The 26,676-nt window shown below is 57.6% G+C and overlaps 2 protein-coding genes across 5 annotated transcripts in view; one reads left to right on the plus strand and one right to left on the minus strand.

Annotated features, from left to right (window-relative positions):
• The window catches only part of GRIK5 (glutamate ionotropic receptor kainate type subunit 5), a 50,991-nt gene extending 36,942 nt beyond the window's left edge, over positions 1–14,049 (minus strand). The window contains exons 1-11 of one of the 3 annotated variants that reach the window (XM_004767740.3): positions 13,767–14,048; positions 10,239–10,367; positions 9,773–9,937; positions 7,409–7,506; positions 7,122–7,287; positions 5,880–6,058; positions 4,494–4,547; positions 4,232–4,393; positions 2,574–2,726; positions 2,086–2,190; positions 1,871–1,978 (exon numbers count right to left, since the gene is read on the minus strand). In XM_004767740.3, the coding sequence (XP_004767797.1) occupies positions 1,871–1,978; positions 2,086–2,190; positions 2,574–2,726; positions 4,232–4,393; positions 4,494–4,547; positions 5,880–6,058; positions 7,122–7,287; positions 7,409–7,506; positions 9,773–9,937; positions 10,239–10,317 (1,269 nt within the window). In that variant the 5' untranslated portion in view covers positions 10,318–10,367; positions 13,767–14,048. Of the gene's footprint in view, positions 1–1,870; positions 1,979–2,085; positions 2,191–2,573; positions 2,727–4,231; positions 4,394–4,493; positions 4,548–5,879; positions 6,059–7,121; positions 7,288–7,408; positions 7,507–9,772; positions 9,938–10,238; positions 10,368–13,766 lie in introns of all 3 variants that reach the window. The other 2 variants (XM_004767741.3, XM_013064008.2) reach the window with 2 other exon arrangements.
• Positions 14,050–15,028: 979 nt separating this feature from the next.
• Positions 15,029–23,927, plus strand: ZNF574 (zinc finger protein 574). Of its 2 annotated transcripts, none has more exons than XM_004767742.3 (2): positions 15,029–18,391; positions 20,953–23,927. In XM_004767742.3, the coding sequence occupies exon 2, from the start codon at positions 20,973–20,975 to the stop codon at positions 23,661–23,663; it is 2,691 nt and encodes an 896-aa protein (XP_004767799.1). In that variant the 5' UTR covers positions 15,029–18,391; positions 20,953–20,972; the 3' UTR covers positions 23,664–23,927. The 2 variants fall into 2 exon arrangements, with proteins under 2 accessions (XP_004767799.1, XP_044933164.1); XM_045077229.1 differs by lacking the exon at positions 15,029–18,391 and adding an exon at positions 18,401–18,551.
• Positions 23,928–26,676: the final 2,749 nt, after the last annotated feature.

The following is a 26,676-nucleotide window of genomic DNA, read 5'->3' on the forward strand; positions in this document are numbered from 1 at the left end:
TGACAAACATCTCCTAAGCCCCTGTTCTCAAAGCTCATGCTTCTCGGCATGTCCAGTCCTTCCTTCTCCATGCACCCAACTCCTACACAGCTTCTAAAAACCTGTCTAATGCTACCTCCTTTGCGAAGGCCTCTTCGAACTCTTCTAAAGCTGAGTCAGTCCCTCCTTTCTAGGTGGGGAGGGGTTCCCTCATTACCTGTGTTGGAATGGTTGTGTCCAGGTCGATCTCCTGCATCAGAATGGCATCCCCTCTCCCAGTGCCACTCAAGAATAAGGAAACCACAGAGTGTCTGACTATTCACGTACATCCAGCATTTATGTTAGGCCTGGTGCACAGCGGCTTCAGTAAATTTAGTGGAATGAATGAGTCCATCCATCCATCCATCCATCCATCCAAAGAGCAATGAATCTCAGGAAGAGAACCACACTGGCTTATGGGCTTTAGGGCAAAGGGGAGACAGGTATGAGGAGGGGATGAAGCCTCCAGGATCATGGCTCAACTCCCCTGACATCCTGTCCCTGACCTCTGTCCCTGCTTCCCACCAAGGACCTCAGCTCTCTTGGCCCCTGGAAGCTTCTGGGTCTGGCCATACTGCCACAGGCGCAGAGGCGTGACTTCTCCCAGCCAGCCCAGCCCGGCCCGCTGGGGAGGCTGTTATGAGGCGTCTGGCTTCCCGTCTGCAGGCCATCTGGGCCTCCCCAGCAGGCTCACTGGCCCTTCTCCAGAGGGACACGAGGTCCTCATTAGACTGGGAGTTCCCTGGGGACGGAGAGAACAGCTCCGCGCCACATGGCTTGAGGGGGCCGCTGGGATCCTGTGGCACCTGTGGCAACCCTCTTGAACTCAGCCCTGGCAGCTGGGAGCAGCTTACACACTCGCTGAGGGCCTTGCACAGACAGCGGAGGCCAGCATGCCAGGCACTTGGCTGCTCTACAGGGCACGGCTGCCTGGCACCCCAGCCTCCAGGCCCAGCAGCTCTGGGCTGCCTCCTGCTCACTGGGGCCTGTGTGTCACCCCTTGTCCTGACCTCCTGGTGGCCTGCTGTGTCTGGTGTGAGGCAGCAGTGTGCAGGGGGAGAGGCCACAGTCTCTGAGCACATCCCCTGATTCCAACCAGGATTCGCCTTGTGACCTGTTTCCTCACCTTCAAAATGAGGAAAGTAAGACAAGACTCTTGGAATGGCTGACAGGTCTGTAAAGCAGCGCCTGGCACAGGGGATGGTGCAGGGTGGGGCACTCCATGCACACTCGCTGACCTACAAAGGCCCCTTGGTCTCTGGTCTGCTGACCACAGGAACAGCATGCACAGGGGTTCCTGGACCATGTCCCTAGTTGGTGCTCAAGTTCAAGTACAAAGGACTGCAGGTGCAGAGCACCACGGCTTCAGCTCAGGCTCTGGAGCCTCAGGGACATGACCCCTGCCCTGGCTCTGCCATGTCCTCGCTGTGGGACCGCTGGCAAGACACCTTGCCTCTTAGAGCCCTGCTTTCCACAACTTTAAGACGGACATGAAGTTGTTACATGTCAACTCCCTCACGCGGCCAGTGTGGCAAAATAACCATGCCAGCAATGGTGATTTTCGGGGGCCTACTCTGGGCCGGACACGGGGGGTGGCACCCAGCCGCACATTGTGTGGCCCCATGGACTCCCCATGACACCCACCATGTGACAGCCAGCTGCCAAAGCCTGTGCCCTCCCCTCTTGCAGGGGCCACAAAGCTGGGGACACCCTGGCCACAGTCAGGAGTTGCTGGGTGCATGGGTCACACTCCCTGCTGGTCCGCGTGCCGCCTGAGCCAAGGCATCCCCCTCACTGGGACTGGGTTGGGGCGTCACTCAGGAAAGGGCCGTCCCTGCCGAGGGCCACTCACCAGAATGGTTGTGACCACCAGCGTCTTGTTGGCCAGCGTCTGCGACAGGTTGATATCCAGGGTGGTGGCGTTCATGGCCAGGGTCCGGTTAGAGTACCATACCCCAATCTGGGGCAGAGAAGCTGCCGTGAGCATGAGGCCGGCCTGAAGATGCCTCAGCCCCCTGGGCTGCCCCCACCCCACTGGGACTCCGGAGGTCCCCCTGGCCTGCTCACCTCGCGGTGGCCCTGCCGGGACTTCTCAAGGATGCGCAGGGTATAGTTGGTCCTCTGCCCTTTGCTGTTGAACTCGACCCGCCCAGTCAGCCCGTCATACTCTACCTAGCAGGGCGGGAGGCGGGCAGAGGGGGGTGGCAGGGGCCCGGAAGTACAAGCGGGAGAGGCCCAGAGGGGAGGAGATGGAGAAGGAAGAGACAGACAAGAGAGGGAGATGGACCAGGGAAGACCACAGTTAAAAGAGAAAGACGACTCCCAGCAAAAGAAAGAAGGTGGGACAAAGAAGCCGGGAGAGGGCGGCGCAGACGGGCAGAGGAAGGCCAGGAGGAGAGACCACAGAAAGGAGGAGGAAGAGGCCCAGAGAAAGCAGGCGGTGGGTGGGGTTGGTAGCAGGGGAGAGGGCAGAGGGGCCACAGGGTGGACACAGTGAGCGTCCCAGCCTGAGGCGGGCGGCCCTGCTCCCTCGGCCCTCCCCGCTCCCGGCTCACCATGCGCAGGTAGTTCATGAGGCTGGTCCCGTGGGGCCAAATGTTGGCCGACGTACAGGCCAGCGGCTTCACGCCTATCTCCTGGCTGCGGTTCAGCTCCCGGACGGCGCTCACCACCACATGCACGGCGTCAAACATCAGGGCTGCCGACAGCTGGAGGGAGGGCGGAGGGGGGGCAGGATGGCAGAGAGGCAGCTCAGCCGGGCACCCCACAGCCTCAGACAAGGCCCGTCCCTCTAGGAATGTGGAACCAGGCAGGCAGGCAGTGAGGACGGGTCTCGGGGCGGTGGCGGGGGTGCCTTTCCCAGGGAATCAGATGGCTATGGGGAAAAAGTGCATGCTGCCCGTGTGTCTGGGGGAGTCATGCAGCCTCTCTCCCCGAGTCATGCAGCCACGCGTCTGTTTGGGGAAAGGGGAAGTCAAAGAGGGTTGGCCTAGATGGCCAGCCGGGTCACCTCCACAGGGAGATGTCCGCGGGCCTGAGGGCACGTCCTGCCATTTGTGTCCACATGGCTGATGCGGACACGGGAAGAGGGCCACAGCCTGATGCTCACACACGCAGGTAGGACACACACGCCTGTCTGTCCACACACAGCATGGCTGTGGCATCTAGGAGGCAGGCATGGGAGGGAGTCTGGGCCTGTGCAGCGGAAAGCTCTGAGCTGGGGGCCTGACTCTCCTATGTCCACCTCAGTCTCCTTCCCTGTAGAATGGGGATGATTGTCCTCTGCCTCCACCACGTTCTAGCATGGGGATCAAACAGGATAACGTGCACACGGGCTCAATACCGCCCGGCACCCAGTGAGTGATACCCACCAGACACCGCGCTGTGGCTGACGACCCGTGGTGTGTGTGTGTGTGTGTGCAAGAGAATGCGTCTCTGCCGGGTCGGTGGGAGGGTCTGAACGGCTGTGTTGTGGAGATAGGTGTACACAAATGCACCTCTGTCCAGGTAGGTCCCTGATGTCCGATGGCCTGGCTCCGTGTGTGTATGTATATGTGTGTGTATGCAGGAACAGCGTCTCGGGGCCTTGGCGGGTAACTACGTGTCTGGGAACAAACACACATAGGTATGCGTCTTTGGTATGCTTGTATTTATTCAACATGTGTTATTGGATGCCTACCCTAAACCAGACTGATTTTGGTGCTGGGAATACAATGGTGAACAAAGAAGAAACCCCTGTCATCCTGGGACAATCTATTTACTTGCATCTATGCCTAAGCAAAATATAGAACAACCCCTGTGGTGATTAGATATGCAAGGACAGGAGCTAGGGAGAAAAATTCAGTAGGGAAGGGAGCTAAAACACTGGGCAGTTTTTTTTTTTTTTTCAGATGGGGGACCAAGGAAGGTCTTATAACTGAGGGAACGTTGGAGTGCTGACTTGGCAATGAGGGAAAGTCGCTAGTTCTCTGGGGAAGTACAAAGTAGCAGGAGGACCGAGTGCAAAGGCCCTGGGGTGGGTATGTGCTGGGGCCACACAGGCACCTGGAAGAGGCCAGTGTGGCTGGGAAGCATGAGAGATGGCATGGGAGGGCTCATAGCATGTACTCAGAAAGTGAGTGGGGGTGCCAGAGGGTTCTGAGCACCATCTGCTCGAGGTCTGAAGGGACCCACATAGATGTTTGTGTGCCTGGGGGGGAAGGCGAGTGCTCACCGCAGGACCCGGGTAGGTGCTGGCTTCACAGTTCTCCCTCCAGGACATGTTGAGGCTGCGCACAAACTCCGGGTAGAAGGGATGTGAGGTGTTGAACATGGAGAAGCCCAGGATGTTGGAGGTGTCCTCCACAATCCCGTCCAGGTGCAGGATGGGGAAGTCCTGGGACCCAGAGGAAGGCGTGAGGACTGGGGCCGGGCCTTGGGCAGGCCAGACACCACGGGAGGGGCGGGGGACCAGAGGAGCTCAATGGGGTACGCACCATGGTGGTGAGGATGTACTTGTAAAACGCTGAGGTCATTCCCAGCTCTGAGGCCTGGAGAACACAGGGCGGTGCGGACGCAGTGGGAGAAATGAAGAGCCATGGGCCGAGCAGAGGAGACGCCGAGAGAGGGAGAGAGATATAGAGACAGGCATAGCGAAGACACCCGTGGGAGACGCAGTAAGAGACACCCCGAGACAGAGACAGGGAGAAGAAGACGTGTGGGGGCAGAGGGAGATCTCGGTCCCTACTGTCGCACTGTGTGGACTGGTGCCCCAGGTGAGATGGAGGTCTCCGCAGAGGAGAAAAGGGCACCCTCGGATGCCCACACCTCTCTTTAGGGCACTTATAAGACTGCCTTCTGGAGACAGGCAGGCACAGGGATGCCTTAGAAACGGGGCAGGCTGGGAGGGTACCCTGAACCTTAGCCTTCTCCCCGCACTGCCCCAAAGTCGAGTGTGGGCTGCTCCCATGTGGGGCTCAGCCTGCTCACGGGCCAGGTAAGTCACCCCCCTTCTTCACAGTCCTCAAGAAGAACAAAATGAGAAGGCCTCTCCCTACCAGGGGTGTGGGAACCCTGTCCCTGCTATGGTCATTAGAACAGTAAACGGCATCAGCCTGCATTGCCGGAGTGGCAGGTACTGTCCTCCTGAGGGCTGGGGACGTGCAGGCTCGAGAGCAAAGTGACCACTGGTCACTCGGCTATGGGACCCCAGCCCAGGCCTGCCTGCCTCCCTCCGAAGCCTGAAATCCTTTCTCTAAGCCTTCCTGCCTCGAAGGCCCTATGGATTCTGTCCACACATCTTCCTGTGTGCTATGATCAGCAGTAACATATGGTTTTAATTTAAAAAAAAAAAAAAACTAGAGAAAAATAAATAATCCAGATTGGATTAGGAGAATGAATTAAGAGCAAGGAAGCAATGGGTGATGAATGAACATAGGTCACCACTGGCGGGCATGAGGCGGGCCTCTGGGGGCAGGTCCCAGCACTATACCCTGCCTGGGTACCCCTGAGCCAGCCCATTTCCTCCCCCCGCCCCAGAACCCCAGCTCCTTTGGCTACAAAATGATTATCACACCCACCCAGTAGGGTGGGTGGGAGCCAAATTCAAGGGCCCCTACGTGGCAGGACAAGCACTTAGTGAAGATCACAGGGAGCTTCCACAGCAGCCATCCACTGAGGCAGCCAGTGTGCAGAGAGGGGAGGTGACTCTCCAGGGCCCAAAGAGGGGTGCAACCAGGAAGCAGCAAGCTAATCATTTGTGTTTAGGAAGTGGGTCTCCACGCCCCATGGGATCACTGAGGCATGTGGGCATGGGGTGACTTGCTCTGTGATGCCACGTTTCTACCCCAACTCTGCAGGGAATCAGGGATGGGGGGACCCACCTTACGGAGGATGAGGTGGGAGATGGACGCGTTGGCATCAATGATGATGGTGGACACCTTGTCGTCGCGGATCTCCTTGAGCAGCGGTGTGGGGTCCCGGCTATCGTCCAGCATCCTCACCGACAGCGTCTCCTTGGAGATGAGGAAGCCACGCACCAGCTCCTCCAACCGCAACAGGCCTGGGGAAGCCAGAGGGCCCGGGTCAGAGTCCACGGCAAGTGCCCGGTGTAGGGGAGCCTGAAAGGGGACGAGGGCTTCACTGCCCAGAGCATGGTGGCTCTCTTGGGGGTACTGGGCCCCGGGACCCCGAGCTCAACCTCCAGGCGACGGTCTCCTGCCTACTTTCTGCCTTCTGGGATGTGTGACAGGGATTTCACAGTTCGCTTGTGCAAGCCACATTCCACTCCTGTCATGCAAGCCACCACCAGCCTGCCTGGGGCTCAGACCTGAACCCTGATGGCAACCCAGCCTCCCTGCTTCCGCTATCTCCCACCCACACCCAACATGCCAGGCTCCACCTGCAGAACAAGGCAGAGCCCACCGTGCAGGGGTGGAGGAAGGGGGCACCTGAACCACAGCCTTCTCTCAGCCCTTCCAACAGCCACACCTGCCCCCAAGGCTATCCCTGAAAGGGCAGCCACAAGCGAGTGAAGCCAAGGTGTGCCTCCTCCTGTGCAAACTACCCCGCCCCATGTGGGAACCTTCCAGACTGACACAAGGCCCCACGTGATCGTGGCTCCTGTACGTGCTGCTTCATGGCTCCCACACACGGGCATGGGCTCACTGGGAGGTTTCTCGAGCCTCTCACAGGGGCCACACGCCCCTGGGCCCTTGGCCTCTGCCCGGCCACACACCCTACCTCTCCCTGACCCCCAACATCTCCCCAACCTTCAGGTCCCACTCAGAGGCCCCTTTTTCCGTGACCCGGGCTCTGAGCCTTCTGGACCCAGGTGGGATTCCCTTCTCTGTGCTCCAACAGCACCCCACAGGACCACTGATGGTGCTCGGCTGCCATGGTCCCCTGCTGGCCCTGGAGTGATCTCAGGGACCACACCCAGTGTGCACCCACCAGGGCCTAGCAGGGGTCTTGCACGTGGGTGCCCATCAGTAGCTGAGGACCAGATGATCTCTGAAGGGGAAGGATGGTAGGGGACTAGGGGAGCTTGTGCTGTGTGGGAAACCAGTGCTCTTGGGCAGGGGAACTGGGGGGAATAAAAAACAAAACATCCAGCTCTCCCTCACACTCGGCCTTGGCGCAGATGAGGCTGGCCGAGGGGTAGTTGAAGGACTTGAGGATGCGGGAGACCGCCAGGCTGACGTCCTCATTACTGGGGTACAGGCTGACAGATGCGAAGCGCAGGTACTGTAGGCGGGGCGTCTCCTCAGGACCCACTTTGATGTGGGGGATCTGGACAAAGAAGGAGCCTTTGCTTCTGCCCTGTTGCCCCCTGCCTGTCCTGTTGCCCCCTGCCCCCGTCCAGCCTCGCCTCCCAGGGACCCACCCCTGCCCTGCCCCACGTTCGGCTTACCTCCTTCTCCCCACAGATATGGCTCACGGTGGAGGCAGATGCAGGGCTGGAGGAGGGCCCCAGGACAGACACGACTCCCTTGGGAAGGATCTGACACACTGCAAGGGGTGGGGAGAGACAGATGGCGATCAGGGGCCCTCCTCTCCGTCCTCACCTGGCCCAGAAGCACCTCTGATGCTTGGAGCAGCCCGATCCCCCTTGGCCACCCCAGACCCCGAGGCCCAATCCCTGACCCCACCCACTGCATTGAACAAATAGAGAGATGGGGAGAAATGGCAAGAGCAGTGGGTCAGACCAAGAGAGAAACAACGGAAGGACAAAGAGAAAAGAGCAGGGGCCTCCTGGCAGCAAAGCTGGTGCCTGCTTCCCCAGCCTCTCTCTTACTCCCCCTTTCTAACCATGCTGCAACCTGGGGTATGTCCCACAGCCCCTCTACCCCAAACCCACAGCCAAGGCCCCTTCTCTGCCCCACATCCCAAACATGGTTCTTCTCTTGCATTCACTCACTTCTCTTTCTTCTGATTTCTTTCCCCTTAAATACATACACTTCTCAACACTAGGAAGTAGGAGTTGTTCCTTTTGTCTGCCTGGTGCCCCTTCCCATGGCAGAACCCTAATTTTCCTCAGGGAACCATAGGTTTCCCAGGATTGGCCGGCACCCAGTCCAGTACCAGAACCATGCTGTCCTGGCCACAGTGATCAGTGCAGAGATAGGGACAGGCTCAAACCAGGCCATCAAGAGCCTTCCCCAGGTTTCTGCTACAATTATGACTAAGTGTGCTATCCTGGTAAGATAGAAGCTTTGAGCTATTTGGCCGGGATATTAGTGAAAGTGTTCCTGAAAATGAAACCAACTTAGAAGAAATTAGGGCCCACAAAGACACAGAGATTCCTGGGACATCATTAAAGTTCCTGGATCAAGCCATGCCTGAAACAACCCTGGGACATCATTGGAGTACCTGGATCTAATCATGCCTGAAACAATCCTGGGATATCATTTCAGTACCTAGATCAAGCCATGCCTGAAATCAGTCCCTAGGCCTTCTAGTGTCATGAGCTGATAAGTTCCCTTTTTCCCTTAAAGCAGCTCGAGTGGGGCTTCTGCCACATCCAACTAAAAGCCTCATAACTAAATCCCTTACCTTCTTCCAAACTTGATTCTTCTGTGCCTTCCATATTGGTAAGGCCACATATGCACAAAGCAAATACTTGGAACAATCCTTGCCTTCAATCCTTCTCTCAATAGGCAAATTAGTCAACAAATCTTGTCTCTTTTTTGTCCTCATATTTTCTTACATCTGTTTCCTTCTCTTTGACCCCCTCCTCCCCTGCCCTACTTTAGGGCTCTCATCTCACACATGCAACAGTCTCCTCACTAATCATCCAAATCTAGCCTCCAGATTCACCTTCCAGAAGCCCAGGTCCCTAGCCTAAACTCATCAATGGCTCTCATCTGCCTAGAGGTGAGGATGGCGCCTTTCAGCCTGTCACTGTAGGCCTCCTTGAACTGACCTGCCCAACAGCCCAGCCTCACCTCCTATTGCTCCGTTACACTTCAGCCCAAGAGTCTCTCACGATCCCTCCAAACATGTCCTAAGCCCAGGTAGTCGGGACGGGGCAACCCCACACCCTATTCCTTGGCTCCATATACCCACCTCCTCGGCTCCAGCTTCAGAGTATAGGCATATGCCTGGAACACCATCTGCTTCCTTACTCTCCATCCCAGCTTCTCCCAGTTTGTGTTCTGTGCCACACCAGTCGGGAAAAGTACAAGAAACACTGTACCCCATTCTTCCTCTCACTGATTTGAAACATGCATGAATATAACAAAGGCTCTGATAAGGCCTGTAAGAAATCAGCCACTCGAAAACACACTGAAGACAGCATCTCCTGAGGGTATACCAAGCCAGCATGTCTGTTCAAGAGATACCTATTAACATTCACTTGATCTGTTAGGATCCAGCAAATACTTATGCACCCCTACTATGTGGCTACAGGGCATACTTTGAGCAATCCCACTCCTTCTATATCCTGCTCAACTTTCAGAGCTCAGACCTTTTGCTGTCCCTGCCCCTGAGGTCCCCTGGCCTCGGTGGCCATGCCCATCCTTACTCAGCTCTAGGGCCTTTGTCCCTGGCCAGCTTATCTTTCAAATGAGGTCTTCAGCTCCTATAGGGTAGGGGTGGGGCTGGCGCTCTCCCCACCCCCTCATGCCCCGAAGCACCATCTCTGGGAAGGGGAAGGCAGAGCAGACAAGGAAGGAAGGAGCAGGTGGAGCTAGAAAGCAAGCAAGCAAGCTGAGAAACAGACTGAGGGCTACCAGCCTGCCCTGCCTCACCCCACGCCCCCTGTGGCCCTGCTCACTGGTGTCCGTGGTCTCGTACTGGCTGTCCCGCTGAAGCTCAAAGATGTCTACTTCCACCCGGGCCTTGGCTGGGACCTCGATGATCCCGTTGATCTGCTCCCGGGCCAGAGCCAGGGCCAGACGCTCACCGCGGCCACACACTGTCTGGTCGTCCAGGATTGCAGCTGAGGGGACACAGGGGTTGGGGACCAGACTCCTGGGTCCTGAGAAAGGAGAGGGTGGGGTCCTACACCCCTGGGCTCTGAGGTGGGGGTGGGGATGCAGACATAGGGGTCTAGGCTCCTGGATCTAGGGTTGGACAGAGCTGAGGTTCTGGACTGCTAGGTCCAGGAGGAAGAAGCTGGGGACTGCTGTTCCTTGTTGCTGAGGGAAGCTGAGACCTAAAGCCCAGATTCCTGGGTTCTGAGGGACTGGCCTGCTAGGGAGGGTCTCTGCGGGGGCGGGGCAGGGGCTGTAGGGCCTCACCCATGCGCAGTGATGAGAGCACCTGGCAGCTGGGGCTGGCGAAGGCAACAATCAGCAGCAGCAGCAGCTCAGCCGGCATCTTCCTCCCCTCCTCATGGGGACGCAGCTGCCGCGGCCCCCACTTGCCACCTGCAGGGAGCCCCCGCCCATGGGGAGACTGCTGACATGGGGGGCCTCAGAGCCCTTTGGAAGACTTCGAGACGGGGCGGTGACCACAGAGCCCGGGACATTGTGGGTGAGCTCTGAAGGGCCCTGCCCTTGTCAGAAGCTGACAATACAGAGGGCATTGCTATGAAGGAAATTCAGGCTCTGAGAGCACTATCAGTGAAGAGCTCCCAGCGCTGAGTGGGACAGGCACTGCAGGACATTCACAGCTACCAAAATGGGAGGGATCTCAGGTAAGAGCAAATTCCAAGGACCAACCCCACTGCAAAAGAAAACCAGGAATTGCCACCGCCCCCCCCACCCAGTGTCTCTGGGCAGGCAGCTGTTACTAAGCAACAGAAACTGGCTGGAGAGGATGCTGTGGTTGCTAGGCAACCCCAGGCCTCACTTGCCACTTTCCTGACGTCCCTGGCTCCCACAATCCCACGGGGAGAGAGGCCTGGACATCCGGGGTCTGGAGGGGAGAGTATCCGGGAGTTAAGGAAACTTGGAAAGAGAGGGAATGATGGCGAAAGATGGAGACACACACAGAGGCACACAGATGGAGGCAGATGGATGGACCCAAGGCAGCCAAGGGCTAAAAAAAAAAAAAGTAGAGAGAGAAGGGAGAAACAGAGAGACAAAAATAGGAAAAGAGGCTGAGGCAGAGAAAATACAGAGACTCAGAAAAGGGGAAAGAGAAAAACAGGCAGAAATACAAGAACAAGAAGATCAGAAGACAGGAAAAGGGGGGATAGAGATGGAGAAGAGAGCGGAGTTTCTGGGAGGTAAGGACAGGCCTAGGGAAGAGGCAGGAAGGCAGGGAGCCATGGGGGTGGAGAAAGGGCAGAATGGGGAGAGGAACACAGGACAGGCAGCAGAGAGGGAAATCAAGGCAGCAGAGAGACACAGAATAGAACAGGAAGACAGAATGGAGAGAGAACACAACCCCACTTGAGATGCCACCAGAAGCAGCTGGAAGGGAAGAGTGAGGAAGGCAGGTAGGAAGCTGTCTGATAAAGCAGGTGATGCGCTGCAACCCCCAAGCCAGCTCTGGGGAGTTGAGGAGGAGGGGGAGACACTGCATCTCTGCTCCCCATAACAGCTCCAACCCCATGCAGTTGGAGTCCCTAGGGAAGCCCCAGGCTTCTGAGGAGCACCTGCCCACCCCCACCCCCACCCAGGGAAGGGATGAGTTGGGCTAGATGCACAGCTTCTCCTGGCCAAGAGCCATACCCTGATGGAAGGAATATTGGGTATCCAGGGTAGAGGGTTACTGTGAGGCCCAGAGTGCTATGAGGTGAGCCGGGGGTGGGGGGGTGGGGAGGGAGGGGTCTTCTTGCACCCCTCCCTGATCCCCATAGAAGGGGGGCTTGAGCTGGTGAGAGAGCAGAAAGAAACCTGCCAGTGGAGTGTGGAGGCACAACAAGCAATGCTTCAGACCATCCCAGCAGCCAGGGAAACCTAGGCCAGGGCAGCAGGAGGCCGTCAGTCCCTGCTGTGCCCCGACTCCCACCTGACCTTGAGCAGGTCCCTCTCTCGGGGCCTCTGCAAAAGGCAGGCTGTGGGTGGAAGGGCATCTTGGACAGACTGGGGGCCGCAAATGGTCATCTGGATCTGAGGTGAAGGCTTCAAGGGTGGAGGAGCAAGGCAAGTTGGAGACCAGGAAAAAAAGTCTCCAGGGGAGGGCTGTAGAGGGTGGGGCTCAGAGAGAGACAGGAGCCCAAGGGGGTCATCCCGAGACACCAAGGGCTTCTGGGGGCAAATAGGGGAACAGACACTGGAGGGGAGGGAAGCCCGAGGGAGAGCCTGGGGCCAGGTGGGCAGGGTCCCACAGGTGGCAGACAGGGGCAGGGAGCAGAAAAAGTGCAGGGGAGCGGATGGACAAAGACCTAACGTGAAGGCACAGACAGAAAGACAGACCAAAAGGAAGTAAGAGAGAAGAACACACACATGTTACCTAGGAATGAGACACCAACAGAAACAGAGACAAGATGGCCTGCGTGAGGCAGGGAAGCAGACAGGCCTGAGCCCCACAGGCCCGGACACTCAGGCAAAGCCAAATAAAGGTGGAAGCATAGCAGCCAAGTGGGCAGAAGGAGCCGAGTGAGGGCCCCGCCAGGGGAGGGAGACAGACAAGCGGGCAAGCAGGAGACATGGCCAAGGTGAGAAGGGAAATCGGTGAAACAAATGGGGTGAGGAAGAGGGCAAAAAAAAAAAAAAAAAAGCTAAACCAAACAACAGACCACAGGTGCAAAGGATTACAGGGAGGAGAAAAATCGCTAAACTCTGAAAAGGAAGAGGGCCAGGTGGAAAGAGGAAGGGACCAGGGGGACAGGCACAAACTAGAAGAGGGACAGTGAGGGCCAGGGAGGGAAATGAGGTGGGGAGGAAAAGCAAGTCACCTGGAGAGGCATAGGCAGGGACAGGGCAAGCGCCCACGGAAGGGAGCCTGGTTCACACTGAGGTGCATCCACCCAGGGGGTCTGGAAGAGGGGTGGTCAATCCTCAGAGCCCACAAACCCCAAGGCATGGGGAGGGATGAGGACCGAAGGCCAGCCCAGGACACAAAAATGAGCGGGGAAGGGGGTAGGACCACCAAGGAAAAGGCAAAGTGGACCCCAGAGTGGCTAAGGATAGAAGAGTGAATTTGGGGGAAGAGGGCGGAAAAGTGAACAGGAAGACAGCCTCCAAGTGCAAAGGCAGAGGAGGAGGACAGGGGAGCAAGGCCACAGGCAGAGCACAGAATGGACGGAGAGAAGTGGATAGAGAGCCACACCTGGTGGTGTGGGCACCACCAGAAGAGCCAGACAAGAGACAGGGGAGTTTTGAGAGAGAGAGCAAGAGATCAACAGAGAGACACCAAGAAAGAGTTAGGCTAACAGCAAAGAAGAGAGAAGTTGGACAGAGTCAGAGAGAAGCCCAAGAGAACACGAAATGGAGATTGTAAAACATAGACATTCCAGGAGACGGAGAGCGGATGGGATAGGGATAGGCCCATGGCAGGCGGAGAGGACGAGCCTTGGAGGAAAGAAGAGAGATGGAAAGAGAGAGAGAGCAGAGCCGGTCACCACGGGACCAGGGCTGGAGAAAGCAGGGGCGGAGACTGGCTGAGAGTCCCGGACAAGGAGTGCGCCCACAAGTAAGAGCCAGGCAGCCCCTCAGGACCCCAGAGGCTCGGGGCTGGGGGTGAGGCTGAGCTATGCACCCAGAAGAACGGTGAGAAGAGGCTGAGGGGAATGGCGGTTGGGAGATGGGGGACACGAGGCAGGCCCCTACTCAGGGAGGAGCAGGGGAAAGTGGGGGCCCCACCAGGCAGCCATGAGCCCAGCCTTCCAAGACCCAGGCTGGCCCCAGCCCAACCCCCGCCCCGCAGACACTCACGGATCCTGGTGGGACGGAGGGCTGGGCTCCCTCGAGGCCCGAGAAAGACAGCGGGGAGATGCTCTGGCGCTGGGTGGTGGTGTGGCTGGGGCGGGGGGAGAGGGCAGTCCACAGGGCCCCCTCCCCCGCCACCGAGAGTGGCCCCCAACTAGTCCAAAACGGGGCTCCCCGGGAGCAAGGAGGAAGGACAGGTGGAAGCAGAGAGGGCGGGCCGGGGCAGGGAGGAAGGGGAAAGGAGAAAATGGAGGAGAGAAGGGGAGAGAGGAGAGGGGGAAGGAGCAAATGGAGGGGAAGGAGGGAGGAAAGGAGGAGAGGAAGGTGAAAACGGAAGGGAGGGGGGCACAGGCAAAGCCGGGGGAGGGGGAAGCCGGCCCAGGAAAGGGCCCCCGCCCCCTCCCCTAGCCGGGCCGGCCTGGGGGGGCCACAGGGGGTGAGGACTGGCTGGAGACCAGGAAGCCGGCCATCAGGAGGAGTGGGGGAGGGGAGGACTGGATTGGGGGGAGGGGGCCACCCCTTCCCCCCTCCCCCCAAAGCCTTGGCCCTGCCCTGGATGAGGCGAGGGCCTGGAGTCCTCAAGCCCTCAGCCCCCAAGGGAAAAACATGCTAGGGGTGGGGAGAAGCAGAAGGGTGGAGGGGCTGGAGATGATGGGGTGCTGGAAGACCCAGAGCAGAGAGGGGGGCAGGAAAGGTGGAAGGGTAGGGAGGAGGGAGAGGAGGAAGGAGGGAAGGATGGAGAGGAGCAGGTGGAAGAGGAAGGCGGAGGAGGGTGGGGTGTCCCGGGGGCGCCCGGTGCAGGGCCTCAGTGGGAGGGCCTGGCCACGGACTTCGGGTCCCCTGCGAGGCGCAGCCACCGGCTCTGGGTCCTCAGCTGGGCCTGCCTCCCTGCTGCTGGCCACCGCTGCCACCTCCACTGCCGCCACCGCCGCTGCTGCCAACACCACCACCACCACCACCACCACCACCACCACCTCCACTGCCGCCACCTCTCCTTCTCCCCTCCGAGGCCGCGCCTGCCTGCCCGCCCGCCTGCTGCCCGCCGCCCGCCCGCGCTGGGTCCTGGAGCGCGCGCGCGGGGTGGGGGGGGGGGGCTGAGGGAGGGAGGCAGGGAGGAGGGCGGGCAGGAGGAAGGGAGGGCAGCAGGCGGAGAAAGAGGAGGGAGGGGAGTCAGGGGGGAGGGGGAGCCTGTATTGGTCGGGGCTGGGGGGCCCCCCCGCGAGGAGAATGCTGATGAGGGGAAGGCGCTGCATTGGACAGAGGGCCCACCCCTGGGCCACCCCCTCCACCACCAAGCCACCGCCCTGCCCAGGAGCCCATGGAGATGAGAGCAGGGAGACCTGAGGAAAAGGCCATGGGGCTGGGGCTGGGGGTGGGGCAGGGTGCTACAGAGATAAAGAAAAATGGAAAGGCATAGCAAGACCATCAAAACTCACAGAGGTGAGCCAAGGTCCATAAACCTCACAAGGACAAGAGCAGGGAAAAGCCCGGAGAAAAGACAGAAAAGCCCATGGAAACATGGGAGCAGACCAGAGACAGCAAAGGACCTCAGAGACGAGGGCAGCTGGTGGACACAGAGAGCACCCCCAGGAAGATGGAGAGAGGTCCATGGGAACAGAAAGCACTCCTCGGATATGGGGAATGGTGCATGGGGATAGGAGAAAGACCACAGAAATGGGAACAAGGATGCATATCACAGAGACAGGGAGGTGGGCCAAGCAAAGTGGGAAAAGGTCACAGAAATGGGGATGGGGGAACAGATACCAGGAACCCATGAAAATAAGGATGTGTGGACACAAGAGGTCCACTAAGGCAGGAGCAACCAGCCCCTGGAGATAAGGGAGAAGCCCCCTGAAGGAGAAATAGCCCTGAGAGGAAGGGATGGGTGGGGAGTATGGGGATTGTCTATAATGCATAGAGAAATCCTTGGGCCCCACAGACATGAGCAGGTGGCTTGAGGAGGTCCTCCTTCTCAAGCCACTACCTGAGCAAAGAGGCAGTGGGAGAGGGCAGGAAGCTGGAGGGCAGAGCCTGCAGAAGTGGGAGACTCCCTCCCAGGGAGCCCACTGCAGCTTCTCAGAGGGAACTGAGCAGGACAGGGGGATGGAAGACAGCAGCAGTGACACAGATCTTGGAGTGGGGGTGGGTGGTGCATGGCTGGGTGGGGGGTGAAATTTGGGGGGAAGGAACATGACAGTTGGCGCTGAAGGCTGAGCCCGTGACTCACCACCACCCCCAATGCTCGTGATGGGGAGGAGACAATGACACACTCACGTGCAGCCCCCCAGCCCACGTGACCATATGCCTTTCTCTCTCTCACACACACACACACACACACACACACACAGAGCACATGGCAACCCTTACACCAGCCTCGTACACAAAGCCCTCATCCACATGGAGCATCCCTGACATATGTTTGACACATACAATGGACCCTGAAGGACCACCAGCTTTGCATATACCTCCTCACCCTACAGGGGCAACAACTACAGTCTCCTAACCCTCACCCTCACCTCACGCTAAGGCTGAAAGCCCAGACTCTTATCAGCCTCTAGGCCTTTGCTAATCCAGGGACCCCAGCAAAGAATGCCTATCCTTTCTAAAATAAACCTACCCCAGAAATCTAGCCCATGCCACCACCTCCACAAAGACTGATCCAGGCCTCAGCTTACTCCTGTATCATCAGAAGGGAAGGAACAGAGCTAAACTGGGAACTCCAAGCAGAAGGTCTGAGCAGAAAGGAGCCTGACATGCCATGCTGGACCCTTGGGTTTTCAGGTGGAAAAGGGGGCTTCAGCAGGAGTGAGAACATGCCCAAGTGCATGGAGCCTATCAAAGGCTGCGTCTAGCTTCCAGGTCGTCTGGCTCCCGCCTCAGTTGATTCCACTGAGGGCAAACCCAGATTACCAGCTTTAGAGCTCATGCATTCCCACCAAGTTCTTTCCTCTACTTCTTGCATTCATCATTCAACACACCACGAGGGATAGGACATACACCAGTCAGGCAGCAGAGCCTGTGGGCCAAGAGCCTAGACCCTGGAGTCAACTCCTGGGTTGGAACCCTGGCTCTGTCTCCTCCTGAAGATGGGCAAGCTACTTAACTTCTCTGGGCCCCAGTCTCTTTGTAAAGTGAGAACAGTAGCTCCTCCCCTGTAGGGTTGTTGAGGTGATTCAACCGTTAAATCACATCGTACTAAGCACAATGCTTGGCACATCATAACACATTCAGCACATTCGCTGTTGTCACCAGGCTCCTTGAGGTCCTAATAAAAATAATTCCCAACAGCATTTGATCTGTGCCTTACAACCATGTCACGGGCTATTAATCCTCATTTCACAGATGAGGAAACCGAGGCACAGGGGAGTTAACTTGTTCAAGACGTTAGCTAGGAAGTGGCCAGGTCAGGATTTCAATCCAGACAGCCTAGTTCAATTACACTGGCTTGGTATTAGGGATTTTTAAATAGTGGGAAGTTAGGACACCCACTGAGAAACCAATTGAAGGACACAGCAAAGCTGAGAACCAAAGAGTCAGGCCTAGGTCCTACTCTGTATTTGGGGTCCCTCAGCAGCTTTTAGCTTCAGGAAGGGAAATATTCACCTCCCCTGAGACTCAGTTTACTCATTTGAGAAATGGAGGGATGTGGGACGGCTAATTAGAACAAGGGAATCTCTGCATCTCCCCAGTCAGAGAGTAGCTCTGGAAAAGTAACCACCCTTGCCCACGTCCCGAACAGCAGATGAGTAAGGATGGGCAGGGCCCCGTGGACACCTACAAACTCTGCCGTCCGAGTCGCCCTGGGTCAGCTTAGAATGCAGGCACCTTGGAAGGCAGCAGAGCAGAATTCCATCTGCTACAGGGTCACCTCCTGAAGGTTCTCACCCTAGTTGTCCTTCAGGTCTTCTACCCCCCACACTCCCCGTTTCTTCCAGTGCATCTGTCCTTGCTTTTTCTTTATCCCCTCCATTTCCCATTTCCTCCTTTCTTTAGGTTTTCCTCGTTTGCGCGTTGCTTCCCCTTTGATATTTCTCCTTTCCCCTTCCTCAAGAGTCCCACGGTTCTTCTCCCCTTCCTTCTTGCTGCCTTCGTTCCTCTTTCTAATAAAAGGGGTCTGGAGCCTCAGTTTCCCTTTTTACTCCCTCCACGTTCTTGGTGCTGCTGTTTCCCCCTCCCCGCTTCGCGCTGACGGGAGCTTCACGTTCTCGCTTCGCTCCTCGGGGGTTCCTGCGCACCGTGCCCCCGCCCCCACCCTCTGGGTATCGTGTGCCTCAGTTTCTCCAACTTCCCCTCGAACCGACGCGACCGCCACCTTGCGTCCCCAAGATGGCGCCCGCAGCTTCGCTCCGCCGCCTGACGTCACTGCGCTGCCCCCAGGCGTCAGGCAGAGTCCAGGAGCAGCTAGAGGAGGAGCATCCTCCATTGGGCTTAAGGGGGCGGACACTATCAACCTGGGGGCTGGCAGGTGTGGGGACATCGCCGGAGGATTGGTTGGGCGCTGCGGCAGATCCCGACGCTCCACACTATTGGCCCAAGAGTCAGAGACGTGAACATTGATTGGTCGAACGGCCGGAGCCAGACGGACGCTGATTGGGCGCGTTCGGCCGTTCCCGGAGCGGCCGAGAAGGAAGGTAGGCGGGGCGTTGCTGAGGGCGATTGGGGGCGAGAGCGAGGCTGCGGAGCAGACGAGAAGCGACGGCGGGAGCTAGAGAGGGCGCAGCGCTAGGGTGGCCGCGCGGGGGGAGCGGCGGCCCGGGCCTGGGCCCGGGGCGTGCGAGACGGCCGAGGCGGGTGAGTGCGGGCGGGCGCGCTGCAGGCTGGCCCGACTACCCCCCTCCCCCGCTCCCGGCCTCCCCACACCACCCCGCCTGCGCACTGAGGGCCGGAGGGGGCGCGCTCGGGGCGGGGAGGGCGGAGCGGCACTAACGGCCCGCGGGGCGCGCGGGCGGCCGGGCGGGGGTCTGGGCCGGGGCAGCGGGTGGGGAAGGGGGTAGAGTCGTGTGTGCTGGGCTGAGTGAGGAGGGGCGGGGCCCCGGGCTGGGGGCTGGGAGAGACCCGGGTGGGAAGGGAGGCGTTAGAGCTGCCCCCGGGGAGAGGCTCCAAGGCTCCGGGGGGTATCGGGGCCAAAGCCTGGTGGTGGGGCCGTCTAGGACCGAAGCGGGGTGGACGGTTAGAGGGGGTTTGAGTGTCCGGGGAGGGGGGTTAGGGCGTGAGGAAAGAAGTAATTAAGTTAACGTAAAGATATAAACCTAGTTATGCCTGGGAGGAATTCGACCAGTGAGAGGGGCTTGGTGTGGAAAGATACTAGCAAATGAATGTCCCTGGAGGGAGGATTTGGGGCTGAACCCAGGTCAGGGCATTGAGAATGGAGTTACATTATGTGAAGAGTTCGCGGGGCGGGGGGCAGGTACCGTCGGAATGGGTTGAGAGGGGTGTCTGTGCAAAGGGTTATGTGAAAAGGGTGTCTGGGTGTCCCTAGGATAGGTTGGGGAGAGGTAATGTGTTTGAAAAGTATAGGGAATTAGGTCAAGGTGAGGAGTGGGAATTGGTGTCCCTGGAGGTTAGGGTCATGGAGAGGTCTCTGTGCTAAGTGGGGGATGGTCTTGGTATCGCTGGAATGAGAATGAACTGTTAGTCTGACCAGAAGTTGGGGGCTCTGGGTATCCCCCAGGGTAATAAACTGATGAGAGGGGTCTGGGTATCCTTTGTCTAGCTTGGGGGCAGGGTAGAGGGGTTCAGCTAAGAAGAAGGCAGGGTCTGGATATTACTAAAGGGAATTTGTGGGGTGGGGGTGGTATGTGTGAAACTTTAAGCCTTTGTGAAGGGTTGTCTGGATGTCCCTGGATTGGGTTGTAGCATGTGCTGGTATTTTTTTGCAATGGAGAGAGACTAAGTTATGAAGAGTGGGTCTGAGCATCCCTGGAATAGGTTCGAGCAGGGTTGGGTCTTTTTGCAAAGAAGAGGGGTTTATGATGATATGAAGAGGGGATCTGGGCATCCCAGAATGGGCCAGGGTGGGAAAGGGTCTTTTTGCAAAGAAGAAGAGCTTAGGTATTTTAATAATGTGAAAGGGGATCAGGATGTTTTTGGCATGGGTTAGGCACATGGATTTGTAAAGGAGGGGTTACGTATCTCGGCATCCCTGAAATGGGTTAGACTGAGTCATTTGTAAAGAAGAGTGGCTGAGGTTGATATGAAGAAGCACCTAGGGCATCCCTGTAGTGGTTGGGGTAGAAGAGGAGATCTGGGTACCCCGGGGGGTATTAGTATTGTAGGTGAGTTCTCGGTGTAAAGAAGTAATTAATGTGTAGAGGGTCTGAGACAGGAGTTTGGTTGATAGGTATCAAGAAAGGGTTAGGGTTTTGTGAAGTGGGGCTGGGTATTCTGGATGGGATAGTTAGGGCTGTGGGAGGGGGCTTTGATTTGTAGAGAGGTGTAAGTACTTTAAAGAGGGATCTGAGTATCATGGGGAAGTGGTCAAGGAGGGAAAAGTGTAGGTATAGCGATGGCTTAGGCCAACATGAGACAGACAAGTTGGTTGATGGAAGGGCGGGTTTGATGTTAGGGGTCTGGGGAGCAGAGGAAGAGGCAGTGTATAAACAGGCATACATAAAGGAGAGGGGTTGCACCATGTGAGGGTGCGCAAAGTGGCGGGGCCTTGGGGCAGTTTGAGTTGTCAGGTGGAAAAGATGTCAGAAACCTGGGGGAGGGGGCAGAGGAGGAGCAAGGCTGGGAAGTAGCAGCGGTTAGGGCCCCTGAGGACTCCCCCAAGCACCGGGAAGCAGGAATGGGGTAGTGAGTTGGTAAGGAGAGGAATTCAGCGGAAGAAGCTCAAGTACAGAGGACATAGGTTCTTGTGTGATGGTCATGGCTATGGACCCGCTGAGAGGCATGGGAGGTGAGGGGCGGGACAGGTTGTAAGGATCTGGTGGGTGGAGTTTGATGCACTTTGATTCAGAGGTGAGACTTGGGTAGATTCTGGGAAGGGACTGCTGGGAAGGTTCTGTGCTTGGTAGTCTTGTGTGTTCTGGAGAGGAAGAGAGGGGAGTGGGAAACGGAAGCAAGAAGTTAGAGGGTAAAAAATACAGACAAGGTCGTGGCGGGGAGTGCTAAAGGGAAAGAATTGTCCCTGAGAAGGACCGAGGAAATAGCAGATGAGCTGGGCTTTGTCCCCACCTCTTTCTTCTCCCAGCCCAGGGCCTTGCTGCCGCCATGACTGAGGAGTCCGAGGAGACAGTCCTGTACATCGAGCACCGCTATGTCTGCTCCGAGTGCAACCAGCTGTATGGGTCCCTGGAGGAGGTGCTCGTGCACCAGAACTCCCATGTGCCCCAGCAGCACTTTGAGCTGGTGGGTGTGGCTGACCCCGGAGTCACAGTGGCAGCGGAGGCAGCTTCAGGCACGGGCCTCTACCAGACCCTGGTGCAAGAGAGCCAGTACCAGTGCCTGGAGTGTGGGCAGCTGCTGATGTCCCCCAGCCAGCTCCTGGAGCACCAGGAGCTGCACCTGAAGATGATGGCTCCCCCAGAGGCAGTGCCGGCGGAGCCGCCGCCCAAGGGCCCCACGCTGAGCTCCAGTACCATCCACTATGAGTGTGTGGATTGCAAGGCTCTTTTTGCCAGCCAGGAGCTCTGGCTGAACCACCGGCAGACGCACCTCCGGGGCACTCCCACCAAGCCTCCAGCCCCAGTGGTCCTGGGGTCCCCGGTGGTCCTGGGGCCGCCTGTGGGCCAGGCCCGTGTGGCTGTGGAGCACTCCTACCGCAAGGCAGAGGAGGGTGGGGAAGGGGCAGCTGTCCCTTCTGCTGCCGCTGCCACCACTGAGGTGGTCACTGAGGTGGAGCTCCTCCTCTACAAGTGCTCAGAGTGCTCCCAGCTCTTCCAGCTTCCAGCCGACTTCCTGGAGCACCAGGCCACCCACTTCCCTGCCCCAGTCCCTGAGTCAGAGGAGCCTGCTGTGCATCCGGAGACCCTGACTCCGTCACCTGCAGAGGTGCCTGTGTCCCAGCCCGACACCCTGCCATCCTCTGACCACAGTTATGAGTTGCGCAACGGTGAAGCCATTGGGCGGGATCGCCGGGGGCGCAAGGCCCGGAGGAACAACAGCGGAGAGCCAGGCGGGACAGCCACCCAGGAGCTCCTCTGCTCCGCATGTGACCAGCTCTTTCTCTCTCCTCACCAACTACAGCAGCATCTGCGGAGTCACCGGGAGGGTGTCTTTAAATGCCCTCTGTGCAGTCGTGTCTTCCCCAGCCCTTCCAGTCTAGACCAGCACCTCGGAGACCACAGCAGTGAGTCTCACTTTCTGTGTGTGGACTGTGGCCTGGCCTTTGGCACAGAGGCCCTGCTCCTGGCCCACCGGCGAGCCCATACCCCGAATCCTCTGCATTCATGTCCGTGTGGAAAGACCTTCGTCAACCTCACCAAGTTCCTGTATCACCGGCGTACACATGGGGCAGGGGGCGTCCCTTTGCCTACCACACCAGTCCCCCCAGAGGAGCCTGTCATTGGGTTCCCCGAGCCAGCTCCGGCAGAGACTGGAGAGTCCGAGGCGCCAGAGCCTCCCGCAACTGAAGAGAGCTCAGAAGGGCCGACTGCCCCAGGCACTTACCGCTGCCTCCTATGCAGCCGGGAGTTCGGCAAGGCCTTGCAGCTGACCCGGCACCAACGTTTCGTTCATCGGCTGGAGCGGCGCCACAAGTGTGGCATCTGTGGCAAGATGTTTAAGAAGAAGTCTCACGTGCGTAACCACCTGCGCACGCACACCGGTGAGCGGCCCTTCCCCTGTCCGGACTGCTCCAAGCCCTTCAACTCGCCTGCCAACCTGGCCCGCCACCGGCTCACGCACACAGGGGAGCGGCCCTACCGGTGCGGGGACTGTGGCAAGGCCTTCACGCAGAGTTCCACACTGCGGCAGCATCGCCTGGTGCACGCCCAGCACTTCCCCTACCGCTGCCAGGAATGCGGGGTGCGCTTTCATCGCCCCTACCGCCTGCTCATGCACCGCTACCACCACACGGGCGAGTACCCCTACAAGTGTCGCGAGTGCCCCCGCTCCTTCCTGCTGCGCCGGCTGCTGGAGGTGCACCAGCTCGTGGCCCATGCCGGGCGCCAGCCCCACCGCTGCCCATCCTGTGGGGCCGCCTTCCCTTCCTCCCTGCGGCTCCGTGAGCATCGCTGCGCCGCTGCTGCAGCCCAGGCCCCCCGGCGCTTCGAGTGCGGCACCTGTGGCAAGAAAGTGGGCTCGGCAGCCCGGTTGCAGGCGCATGAGGCGGCCCATGCAGCTGCTGGGCCGGGCGAGGTCCTGGCTAAGGAGCCCCCCGCCCCCCGGGTCCCCCGGGCCACTCGCACACCAGTCACCTCCCCGACCACCCTGGGGGGTGCGGCCCCCGCAGCTCCCACGGCCCCTGCCCGGCGCCGGGGCCTGGAGTGTAGTGAGTGTAAGAAGCTGTTCAGCACAGAGACCTCGCTGCAGGTGCACCGGCGCATCCACACAGGTGAGCGGCCATACCCGTGTCCGGACTGCGGCAAGGCCTTCCGCCAGAGTACCCACCTGAAGGACCACCGGCGCCTGCACACAGGTGAGCGGCCCTTTGCCTGCGAAGTGTGTGGCAAGGCCTTCGCCATCTCCATGCGCTTGGCAGAACATCGCCGCATTCACACGGGGGAGCGGCCTTACTCCTGCCCTGACTGTGGCAAGAGCTACCGCTCCTTCTCCAACCTCTGGAAGCACCGCAAGACCCACCAGCAGCAGCATCAGGCAGCTGTGCGGCAGCAGCTGGCTGAGGCCGAGGCCGCCGTTGGTCTGGCCGTCATGGAGACTGCCGTGGAGGCACTGCCCCTGGTGGAGGCCATTGAGATCTACCCTCTGGCTGAGGCTGAGGGGGTCCAGATCAGTGGCTGACCCTGCCCCCACTTCCCTCTTCAGCAGCACCAGGCCCTGTTGCCGAAGAACTTCTCCAGCATCCCTTTAAGTCTCTGTAGATACTGTGCCCCTTCCTCCACCTTTCCTAACCGCCGTGTAAGTTCTGTAACTGGATTCTCTTTTCCAAGGGGGTCGCTCTGGGGTCCTTCATATGCATAAAAGGTGCCCCATCCCACCCCCACCTTCCACCTGTTAGTGCTGGTGGCCCCAAGGTGAAAAATAAAGACTGAATTGGACATTTTATGTGTTTTTGTCTGGCCCAGCTGTGTGGGGGGAATTTGGGAGCTGCCTTAATGGCTTTGTCGACATCCAGAACTGTGTGGCTAGGAGGAGTAGTTTAGTAGACATTTACTGAATCCAAGAGGCCCAGAGAGATCTGGGACTTCACCCTGGGGCGGCATGGGAAGTAGTGTGGCTGTCTTGCCACTAGAGGTCCCCATAGCCCCATAGAAAAACCTGGAGCTGTTTCCGTTGGCTGCAAGAACAAGTTTGGGGAAACCTGTTTTTTTCTCACCGCTTCTGCCCGCAAATGTAGGTCTGGGAAAGGTGTGATCTCCAGGGCAGTAGAAGAGGGTAGCTCCTGGGAACAGACCCAATGGTGTGGTTAGAAAAGATTCTGGGGGGAGGCAGCCTCATAAGGAGAGCTACCTTGACACCCGACTGGAACTGAATTGACTTAGCCAACAGACTGGGAGAGGGCAGGTTGGAGTGGTATTTGCCTAGTTTGTCTCAAGAACTTTCCTAGGTTTTTATAACAGTTGTCAGAGTCCTCTGTGAAGAGAACATCCTGCAGGACAGGAGTCTGAAGAGGGAAGCAGGGAGGTGATTTGCCCATGGTCATTCAACCCACATGGGACAGAGCTTGAATTGAAGCCTGGTTTCATCTGGTTTAATCACCCATATGCTTCCCCTGCAGTCTGCTGCCTTCTACATATGAGGGGGAGGGCAGTCGAGAAGATGGCGACTGGAGGGAACGCTCAGTTGCTCTGCTTGCGTTGTCTCTAAGGGCCTCAGCCCCAGAAAAAGTCCTCACTAAGGTTACTCCCCACTCCAATCTTTCTGCTGGAGAAAATTCATATTTGGAACCCTGATAATTGAGAGGTGGAGAGAAGCTGTTTGTATTGAAACCAGGGAAAGGGAGGCCTGAGAGCTGCCCACTCAGACTCTCTTACTCTCGGCCCTGTCGCTAGTCCTGGGGTCTCGGGGCCCCAGACTCGGAGACATACACTGGTTTCTCCTTATGTCAGGTGAAAAGTGAGGGCTCAAAAGAGGAGAGATTTACCCAGGCCACAGACTATAAAAGCCAAGTCTTCTAACCTGTAACAGAAACTTTACTAAGCCTTATTATTAAAGAAAACAAGTCACCTGTTTGATAACCTGACTACACTCTGGGGCGCCTGGGTGACTCCGTGGGTTAAGCCTCTGCCTTTGGCTCAGGTCATGATCTCAGGGTTCTGGGATAACCTGATTGCCCTCATGAAGAGCAGTTACCTGTTGAGCAGTTGTTCTCCAGCAGAGTGTGTGGAGCATGGACGCCAGCTTTCAACGACCTCATACCCTGCAGAAAGGCCTCAGGCCACCTCAGCCCTGCATGCCGGATCCCCTTTGGTCCCCAGGCAGAGTCATTCTCAAACTGCCTGTTCCCAAGAAGAGCAGCAATGTCCTAAAAGTCCTATCAAGTAAGTGCTTAGAACAATTGGAGGGTCTGTCCCTGCCAAACCAGACAGGTTGAATAAAGAAAAGGGATGAGGATAGGGGAAGGGGGAGCGCTGAGGGTGCTGGTTGACTCCCAGATTCAGAAGAGAAGAACGGCTCTCTTCCTCAGCTGTTCAAAAAGAGGTTCCTTTTTAGAGCCTCTAATGAAAACTTCAGACTTACCCTGAGAAAAGCTGACGTGTGCAAACACTGCTGAACAAGACTCATTGTTCACCATCACCCCGCTGAAACTTGATGGTCCTCAGTTGAACCACTGTCCTAAAAAAAGAGATGGCACAAATCAAGCCCTTATTGGATGCTGGGGTTTGGACAGCAAAAGGCTCTTGAACTTTTTTTTTTTTTTTTAAAGATTTTACTTACTTATTTGACACAGAGAGAGAGATCATAAACCGGCAGAGAGGGGGAAGCAGGCTCCCTGCCAAGCAGAGCAGAGAGCTGGATGTGGGGCTCCATCCCAGGACCCTGAGACCATGACCTGAGCTGAAGGCAGAGGCTTAACCCCCTGAGCCACCCAGGTGCCCCTGAACTTTAATGTTTGTTAGGCTGATTCCCCCAGAGAGTCAGATCCAGCAAACGTGTCCAGATGAGATCCAGAAATCTCCATTCTTTTTTTTTTTTTTTAAGATTTTATTTATTTATTTGAAGGAGATCACAAGTAGGCAGAGAGGCAGGCAGAGAGAGAGGAGGAAGCAGGCTCCCCACTGAGCAGAGAGCCCGATGTGGGGCTTGATCCCAGGACTCTGGGATCATGACCTGAGCCGAAGGCAGAGGCTTTAACCCCCTGAGCCACCCAGGCGCCCCCTTTTTTTTTTTTAAGAGTGAGAATCCCAAGCAGGTTCCATACCCAGTGCAGAGCCTGACTTGAGGCTCAGTCCCACGACCCTGAGATCATGACCTGAGCGGAAATCAAGAGTTGGATGCTTAACTAACTTGAGCCACCCAGGTGCCCCTAGAAATCTGCATTTAAACACCAATTCTGGGGCACCGGCTGTTTTCAGTCAGTAGAGTGTGCAACTCTTGATCTTGGCATTGTGAGTTTAAGCCCCATGTCATGTGTAGAGATTACTTAAAAATAAAACATTTAAAAATAAATAGGGAAGGCTGGGGTCATGGGATTGAGCCCCAGGTCAAGTTCCAGGCTGGGGGTGGAATCTGCTTAAGATTGTCCCTGCCTCTCTCCCCACCCCACCCCACCTCCAATCAATAAACAAACACCATTTCTGATGCAGGTGACTTGCTGATCCCTCTAAGGAGCCTTGCAGTGCCTATTTTTAGT

Source organism: Mustela putorius, unplaced genomic scaffold (assembly GCF_011764305.1).
Source record: "Mustela putorius furo isolate JIRA1106 unplaced genomic scaffold, ASM1176430v1.1 tig00000196_pilon_pilon_pilon, whole genome shotgun sequence".
Taxonomy (NCBI): domain Eukaryota; kingdom Metazoa; phylum Chordata; class Mammalia; order Carnivora; family Mustelidae; genus Mustela; species Mustela putorius.